General features: G+C 37.2%; 2 protein-coding genes across 2 annotated transcripts; both read left to right on the plus strand.

The window, feature by feature from the left end:
* The first annotated feature begins 1,359 nt into the window (after positions 1 to 1,359).
* Positions 1,360 to 5,798, plus strand: LOC116930387 (probable ATP-dependent RNA helicase DDX46). Its single transcript, XM_032937805.2, is given in 19 exon segments — positions 1,360 to 1,548; positions 1,648 to 1,782; positions 1,852 to 2,032; positions 2,092 to 2,203; positions 2,268 to 2,404; positions 2,483 to 2,576; positions 2,579 to 2,820; positions 2,876 to 2,945; positions 2,948 to 3,034; positions 3,097 to 3,213; positions 3,279 to 3,479; positions 3,533 to 3,615; positions 3,683 to 3,880; positions 3,944 to 4,138; positions 4,295 to 4,561; positions 4,618 to 4,732; positions 4,814 to 5,079; positions 5,208 to 5,411; positions 5,477 to 5,798. Coding segments are annotated over 19 exon segments (2,967 nt in total). The 5' UTR covers positions 1,360 to 1,528; the 3' UTR covers positions 5,720 to 5,798.
* Positions 5,799 to 6,523: 725 nt separating this feature from the next.
* LOC116930389 (ran-specific GTPase-activating protein) lies at positions 6,524 to 7,773 on the plus strand. The gene is made up of 5 exons (XM_032937806.2): positions 6,524 to 6,720; positions 6,795 to 6,931; positions 6,995 to 7,152; positions 7,224 to 7,352; positions 7,420 to 7,773. The coding sequence occupies exons 1-5, from the start codon at positions 6,706 to 6,708 to the stop codon at positions 7,632 to 7,634; spliced, it is 654 nt and encodes a 217-aa protein (XP_032793697.2). The 5' UTR covers positions 6,524 to 6,705; the 3' UTR covers positions 7,635 to 7,773.
* Positions 7,774 to 9,174: the final 1,401 nt, after the last annotated feature.

Below are 9,174 nucleotides of genomic sequence, written 5' to 3' on the forward strand. Positions count from 1 at the left end.
TGCTTTTTAATTGACTATTCAATTGTTGGTTGTTGCCCCGGTCAACCTAGTGGGATTCCGATACCTGGAAAAGGGAAAATAAAAGAGTGATGTCAGGGCTATAACATTAAAATTTTGTGAGATAAGTTACCTGTTTGATAATTGTGTTAATTTTTTTACAATGCCACAATAGATTACCTTCTTAATAAAAAGTGTACTTCCCAACGTGGATGGAAAACGCAGCCAACACACTGAATGCAAATTTAAAGTTTTGGCTGAGTAACACTGTAAAAATTTTATGCATTTCACTAATCCTAAATAAAATTCGTTAAATGGTAAGAAATTCATTAATATTACCTATCAAATAATAATATATTCTTACTTCTGTTCTAATGTAAAATTTGTTTCGTGGTTCAAAAAAAATGAAATACAGCAATTTTTTTCATTAAAAAAGTTTATTCTTTTTAAACATATATATAGATTTTAAAAATACAAACACAAATACAACTAACTTTAAAACCAAATCAAAAGAAAAAAACAAAAACAATAAACGTAAATAATGACAACATAGCTAAACAATCAAACAAAATTGGAACGCCCGCCACGGAGACTATGTTGAACGGAAACAAATCGGAATAAGCCGTACGCATAGTGATCGGAAACAATTCCGTTCCCCACCACTTGGAGGATCCGTTTTTGACCGACAATCTAAACGGATCTGTTTCCGTGGACAGATGAAGACTGTGTTGCGCTTGCACTGACTAAAAAGGTCGGGCAAGAAAGTGCAGTTTTCGAGTGACCTCGGGCGGTGCCGGAGTACCACTGGAACGTACAAATTCGATGCACCGAAAAAGTGGATTGCACTAAGATTACCACTCGAACAACTTTTTCTCGGGGCAATTGCACCAGTGCAGAAAAGGGCAGCCATCCGAAATCGACACAAGACTCTGCTCTAGCAGAGTAATAGAATACTGGTGTAGCCACGCTTATTGCGGGCCCTCCCATTGCCTTTTTGGCCTGAAAGTCTTTCTGTCCCATAACGAAAGCGCCACAGCGGCTGTGTTGTGAACTTGTGATGTATTACGTTTTCGCTATGTTTTCGCTCATTTTCGTCGTCTGTACTTCAGAAAGTAAACAAAAAGTGGCTTAATTAATTTAGTGTGAAAAAAGTAAGAGCATGAAGAGATTTCTTAACAACCTTTAAAACTCAATTCATAGGTGGCGTTACGGTTATGGGACACTTAAATCGATATCTTGCCTCATTTTCTCACAATCGATACGCGAAATTGGCAACAACTTTTGGGAAAAAATCCGAGAGAGGGAGTTAACATGGCCGTGGCTACACCAGTATTCTATTACTCTGGCTCTAGTGTCGATTTCTATAACCTTACTCATTGCAGAAGAAAGTTCGATACAAGATGACATATGGCAACGTTTTTTGTGTGTTAAGTTTGACGTACTCGTGCGTTGTTTTCGGTTGATATATTGAACTTAGAATTTAAAAGAAAATTTTAAAAAGTAGTTTAAACTTAACGCTCACTACTTTGCAATGGCACGAGATGGACACAAGTAATTATTTTTTTCTGTGGTTAAATGTAACGACAAAGAGTCTTCGTAATTAGATAAAAAGCTAAATTTGTTTTTACTTCGATTTCCCATTACCAACAGGCACAACAAACGCTCAAGGAGCCGATCAGCCAGTCCCCGTTCAAAAAAACTTCGTGAGCGAGATCGGGATGGTGAAAATAGACAAAGAGACAGGGATCGAGATAGAGACAGAGACCGTGAAAGGGAACGGGACAAGTAACTTTCCTGATTACGCTTACTTACACTTAAGTAGTGGATTACTATCTTAGTATTAATCATTTGTAGAAGAAGAAGCAGATCAAAAGAAAGAGAATATGAAAAATCTAAAAAACCTAGTTCAACATCAGAAAGACGAAATTCAAAATCACCAGAAAGGAAGCCACCATTAGTAGAAGAAATCAAGCCGGTTGTGAAATCAGAATCAGAGCTTAAAGAAGAGGCAGCAATGGCTGCTATGATGGCCAAGGTGATATTAAGAATTTTAAAGTGCTTTTTAGAAATGATTTTTATACAAATTGTTTGTAGGAGGAGGAGCAGAAGACATTGGACCTGGAAATGCAAAAGAGACGAGAACGGATTGAAAAATGGCGATTAGAAAGGAAAATGCAAGAAATGGCCCAAGTAAAATCTGACCTAGGTAACAGGGCTTATTGTTTAAAAGTAACTCAAATTGTGTTACATTATTATGATTTTATGTAAAGCCAATCAGAGAGCTGGGAAAAAATGGTCGCTTGAAGATGATGAAGAAGAGGAAGAGGTAACTGCCGAAATCATCTCAGAAGAAATGGAAGTCCAAGAAGCAGTAGAAGAAGTCGACCCCTTAGATGCTTTTATGCAGGTATTTCAGAATGAGTGCTTTGCACCATGCCAAAAATTATATTAGGACTTGTACTAAAGTTTTTGTTTATTGGTAAAGGATATACAAACCGAAGTTCGCAAGGTGCAGAATCTCGACGTTCAAAAATCCAAGGGTTTTGGAGTGATGGTAATGACAGGTGTAGCGAAGAAAGCTGCAAAAAAAAAGGTGAACTAGTGGAACAAAATCAAGATGCTTTGGAATATTCATCTGAAGAAGAGTCGGAGGACTTGGCATCAGCAATGTCTGGTCTAGCTAATAGCAACATCAAACAAAAGGAAAAAGTTTTTAAAATTGATCATAACAAAATTAGCTATTTTCCTTTCCGCAAAAACTTTTATGTTGAAGTGCCCGATATAGCACGCATGACTTCAGAAGAAGTTGATGAATACCGACTGGTTAGTACAGCTGATGTAACTTTAAGCCCTGTAAATAAAATGTGTCTATTAATAGGAATTAGAAGGCATTAAAGTGAAAGGAAAAGGATGTCCAAAACCTATCAAAGCGTGGGCACAGTGTGGAGTAAGCAAAAAGAAATGGAAATTCTGAAAAAATTAGCATACGAAAAACCAACGCCCATTCAGACGCAAACCATCCCAGCAATCATGTCCGGTACTCAACGTTTTCTACTACCAATGTTAGAAAATATTTTATTATCTTTTGATTGGTAACAGGGCGGGACATAATAGGTATTGCCAAGACTGGCAGTGGTAAAACGCTAGCTTTTTTGTTGCCCATGTTCAGGCATATTTTAGATCAACCTGCTCTAGAAGAGACTGATGGACCAATTGGTGAGTTCAGTGATATTTTTTTTTTATTGAAGTTTGATCAATACTAATACTTGATTTTGCTTTAGCCATCATTATGTCCCCAACTCGAGAGTTGTGCCTACAAATCGGCAAAGAATGCAAAAGATTCACCAAGGCGTTGAATTTGCGTGTTGTAACGGTTTACGGAGGGACAGGTATATCGGAGCAAATTGCGGAACTTAAACGCGGTGCAGAGATTATCGTGTGCACCCCGGGAAGGATGATTGATATGTTAGCTGCCAATAATGGTAAAATTGTGATGTAATAAAATAAGTGCTTTAATTTATGTTGTTTTCAATAGGACGTGTTACCAATCTAAGACGCGTGACCTACATTGTGTTGGATGAAGCTGATCGAATGTTTGACATGGGGTTTGAGCCACAAGTAAGTAGGAATGCAAGTCTTGTTCACCAATCAAAGAAATTAAAAGAAAGTAAAATTTAAATTTTAGGTAATGCGGATCATCGACAATACCCGACCTGATCGTCAAACTGTCATGTTCAGTGCCACATTTCCGCGACAAATGGAGGCGTTGGCTCGTAGAATCCTTAATAAACCCATCGAGATCACAGTTGGTGGCCGTAGCGTAGTTTGCGCCGATGTCGAACAGCACGTTCTGGTTATGGAGGACGAACAAAAGTTTTTGAAAGTATATCATCTTTTTTTCCCTTTAATATTAACCGCAGTTGTTAACATTTCCTTGAGTGCATAGCTTTTGGAGCTATTAGGCGTGTATCAAGAACAAGGTAGTGTTCTTGTATTCGTAGAGAAACAAGAAAGTGCGGACGACCTACTCAAAGATCTCATGAAAGCCGGATACGACTGCATTTCGCTTCATGGGGGCATTGATCAATATGATCGTGATTCGGCTGTGGTCGACTTCAAAAATGGAAAAATCAAGCTCATGGTAAAACTTGTTAGAAAGCCATATGTCCATTGCAAAACTAATATTGTTTTTATTTATTTATTTTTTTTTTTTGTATATTTTTTTATTTATTTATTTTTTTTTTTTTGTTTATTTTTTTTTATTTTTTTTTTTTTTTTTTTTTTTCAAATTTTAAAGATCGCCACATCTGTTGCCGCTCGCGGATTAGATGTAAAGCATCTTATTTTGGTTGTAAACTACGATTGCCCGAACCATCATGAAGACTATATTCATAGATGTGGACGTACTGGGAGAGCAGGCAATAAGGGATTTGCTTACACTTTTATCACCCCAGATCAGCAGAGAGCAGCAGGCGATATCATTAAAGCCATGGAACAATCGAACACGCCAGTTCCAGCTGAACTACAAAATCTTTGGGATCAATACAAATCCAAACTTACTGCGGTAAATTAGACAGAAATGAAACGTTAGCCGCATTTTAATCACTCGTGATTTCATAGGAAGGAAAAACTGTCCGATCAGGCGGCGGTGGATTTTCCGGAAAAGGATTCAAATTCGATGAATCAGAAGCTATGGCTGTATCAGAGAAGAAAAAGTTCCAGAAAGCCGCTTTAGGTATGTTCCGAAAATTTGTTCATTTTTATTTTCGCTGATTAACAAAATTGTAAATAAAATAATATAACTATTTCTGCGTAGGCCTCCAAGATTCGGATGAGGAAGATATTGAAAACGACTTAGATGAACAAATTGAAACTCTGATGGCTGCCAAACGAATAGTGCGGGAAGTTCAAGCATCCACCATTGTCTCCGGAGGCGGCGGTTCAGTTGCATCAAGCATTCCGAGCAAAACAGCTATCGACAAACTAGAATTAGCGAAGCGGTTAGCTTCAAGAATTAATCTTGCCAAGCAACCCACCGGACCAGTTCCAGCAATGCCCGAAACCTCAATAGGGGCAATTTCGGTAAACGGCTAAATGTTGAAGTTAATGGCACAATTATCAATTATCACTTCATTAATTCATTAATTTATTTATTTGTTTTTATTACTATAATAATTTTTTACTCTACTTTTTTGTTACTTCTCTCGTAGGCTAGAAATGTTGCAGAGCAATTGGCAGCCAAACTCAATACACGGCTCAACTATGCTCCTGTTGAAAATGAAGAACTAATTGAAGGATCGTTAGAGGATGGCGGAGAAAATACTCCAGCAGCCTCTGATGTCATCCAAAAGTTCGAGGAAGAATTAGAAATTAATGACTTCCCACAGCCTGTTCGCTGGAAAATCACATCAAGGGTTAGTATTTTTCAAACTTTTATTAAGCCTGACTTGGTTTCATTTCAACGCCATTATTTCTTTAGGAGGCTTTGGCGCAGGTGAGCGAATTTTCTGAAGCCGGCGTGTTCGTCCGAGGAACGTATTGCGCACCCGGCAAAAAAGTCGCTGATGAGGAGAGAAAATTGTATTTAGCAATTGAGAGCACGAGTGAAATGGCAGTGTCGAAAGCACGTAAAGAAATCGTCCGTATTCTCAAAGAAGAAATGCTTCGATTGGCCAGTTCCACCTCCTATCAAGGTTCGAAAACTGGCAGATACAAAGTTTGAATCTTTCGGGTTTTATACTATGTACCGTCTTACCAGTCATTTAACAAATGCCGAGATTAAATACAAGATTTTAACATGGTCCTAGTTTTGCTCCGTTAGTATCCGCACAATGTTTTAATTTTAATTTCCTTAATTACGGTTATACTAAAAGAAATATGGAGCATTAAGTCCGACGACCTTCCTGTGAGAAAAAAATTTGCACAACATAGTCGGTGAAGACTTGCCTTCGATTCTTTGACTCCGCATTGAATAAGGCAAAAATGATTTAGGTTTTCTAATCCGCACAGTCGTAGCTTTTGCGATCCATCTTCATGTGTGAAATGTGACACTTCTGGGTTGGAAACAAATTCTATTTAGTTTCTTAGGTTACCGTCTGTTATTTTCTATATTAGCGAGTATTTACTAGTCGTTATTTTATGAATATTACTATATTGCTAGATAAATTTTACGAGAAGCTGCCGTGAGCCCGTGCGTGATGAACAAAGTCAGTGACATGGGAATATGGGATTGTGAATTTGCGTTTTTGTAATTTGTTGTTCCTAAATTCTTTGTTCCAATTTCCCATGTAGGAAGATATATAGAGAATTGGAGAATGGAGATACAGGCATGCATATTTCATTGCATGTTATAATATTGCCCACAAAATAGGCTATCGTTCATCTCGACCATCTCCAATTCTCCATGACTATATTTCCCATTTCTTAATGCCAATTCCCATTTCCCAGTTGCCAATTTGCCATTTGCCCATTTCCATTTTCTCAATTCCCAAACCTATTTATAATGTGGTACAGCTGTAAATTCTCTTCGCATTAGCCCTAGCGCCTTTCTTTGGACAATAAAGAAAAACGACAATTAGAAGCCTCAACCTTGGGAAAATTCTAGTTCTAGTAATTGTATGAAACTCGTGTAGTCGGTATTGGTAAATCTTTGCTTGACGTCGCGACTCTTTTTCCATCGTTTTCCATTCCGTGACATTTTTTATAAAAATGACTGATGTATCCGTAAGTGTAGTGTGTTGTAAACAAACGCTATGCTGACGAAGCATGGTGAACCATAAATTTTTTTTATCACTCAGGTAGAAGTTCAAAACAATAAAGACCACAAGGATGACGTTGAAAACGAGGAGCATGATCCCTATTTTGAACCAATTATCCATCTTCCTGAAGTACATATATATTCCATGGAAGAAGATGAGGAAGATTTAGTCAAACTGTAACAGAACATACCACCCAAGTCCAATTTTGTAGATGTATTAATGTAAAATTTAACTTCCAGACGTGCCAAACTCTACAGATATGATAAGACCGAAGAGCCCCATCAATGGAAAGAACGGGGAACTGGGGAGATAAAAATTCTGTGCCATCTAAAACAGAACACTGCAAGAGTTTTAATGAGAAGAGACAGAACATGGAAAATATGTGCTAATCATTATAGTAATAGCTTTTGGCATATGTTCTATTTTCTACAAACTTGTTTTTATTTAATAATAATCACCATAATTCAGTAACTCCTGTGATGGAATTGAAACCTAACTGTGACAGTGATCGTGCATGGATCTGGAGTGTACCAGCAGATTTTGCTGATGAGGTTCCCAAGCCTGAACTTCTTGCTGTTCGTTTTTCAAATGCCGAAAGTACTTTAAGCCTTTCTTTGTGTTGATCAAAAGTCTTTCTATAGTGTTGTAAATTGAAAAATTTCAGATGCAAAACTATTTAAGGATGCTTTCGAGGAAGCTCAAAGAATCTTGGAGCAAAACCGAAACCTGACAGGAGAGGAAGCAACAAGTGATGAGAGTGGCGACGAAGTTGAAGATGACGAACAGGATAGTGAAAATTCAGAATCGAAAGTTGAACAGGAAGTTATTGAAAAACTGCGTGAATTGGAAGTAGACGGTGCGTCTGGGAAAACGGGTTAACTAGAAATGACAATGGTCTCACATAAGACACTTAATCGTTATTGAACGTTCGCTCTCCTCAAGTCATTCCTGATAAGACGTTTTATGCTCATGGATCATTGAGAAACTACTCAGAGAAATACACTTCATATGAAAGTCATACTGTGTCATGTTCTTCACCCCTTGTAGTATGTATTTACTGTGCTAGTGAAATGTTATTCTGATTTGCAGTAATTCTTCCTGTTGTAAGAAAAACTACCGTAAGGATAACTATTGTTTGTCGGCAGGAGTCAAAAATAAATTCTTTTAGTTTAGCCAGTTGTTGTGCACGAACTGAAAAACAGATATTGTAAATACGGGGTACGCAAAAAAAAACATAAGTTCGAGAACGATATAAACCATGGTGGCTTCAGTAGCCTGTTAGAATCTCAAGTTATCGGCTTTGTCTTGTTAAATTGCATGAGTAAGTTCAATGGATTGGATTCAGGTCTAGGATTTGTTTTCCTAGAAAATCAAAATAAGGTTTGGTCTGAGGTGATAGAATGAGCAACATAGTAAACCGGTGCATAATTTCGGATATGCTAACAACAGAACCTTTTCCACTTAAGCTTATGGTAAAAAATCCTTTCAGCTTGATCCGTCTGTCGTGCACATTATTAATGCGCAGAACTTATACATTACGTGCATGGCAAGTGTAAGCTCTCACGCAGTTTGCATTTGTATTGAAGGACCTCGAGATAGAAGGGTCCCGGAAGAATAATAACTTTCTCAAAAGACGTTTTTTTCTTTACTAAATAAATGTACGTTTGTGGGTCACCTTCATTCTTTAATAGAGACTGTTTGTGGGTATGGTAACATTGGTTTTAGGTGCGAGATCACCGTTGGACTACTGTACTAGTAACAGTAAAAGAGAAAATGATACAATTCAAATACTTCATAACGTCTTTGAATTTGCATAACACCCCCAAAAAAATGTTAGTCTCACAAAAAAACGATAATCAATTTTCCGTGGATCCCGTTAAATTCTGGATCTAAATCATGTATATTTATAGCTATATTTAGGTTTTATAAAAAATAAAATAAATGAGTGAAAAAGTTGGGCTTATTTTGTCGGGTTTATTTATAAGCCCGACTTTTTTTTACAGAAAATTTGACTTTTATTTATCAATATTTTATCTTGGAATTCGATGAAACCTTGCCCGTTGTAACCGAATTTGAACGCCGGTTTAGAATAAAATATTAATTTCAACGTTAGCTATATAGTTTTTGAATAAAACAGAATCATGTCGTTATCTATTTTTCTAGATTGGGATATGTTGCCTGGGACGTTTTCTGCCCAATGACAAGATACAGAATGATCTTGTCTGGTTTGATGGTCTAACCGTCTGATGAATACTCGCGTAGACTTCCAGTAAGACGGAAGGGATAAAGTTTATTTTTCTAGACATTTTATACAGCAAAATTTTTAATTTTGCATGTCATATTGGCTGCATTCTTCAAAAAATTGGGATTTTCAAGCAATCTCCGAATTCCTAGAAACACCGTGTTACGTAGTAGCATT

Source organism: Daphnia magna, linkage group LG9, assembly GCF_020631705.1.
Source record: "Daphnia magna isolate NIES linkage group LG9, ASM2063170v1.1, whole genome shotgun sequence".
NCBI lineage: Eukaryota > Metazoa > Arthropoda > Branchiopoda > Diplostraca > Daphniidae > Daphnia > Daphnia magna.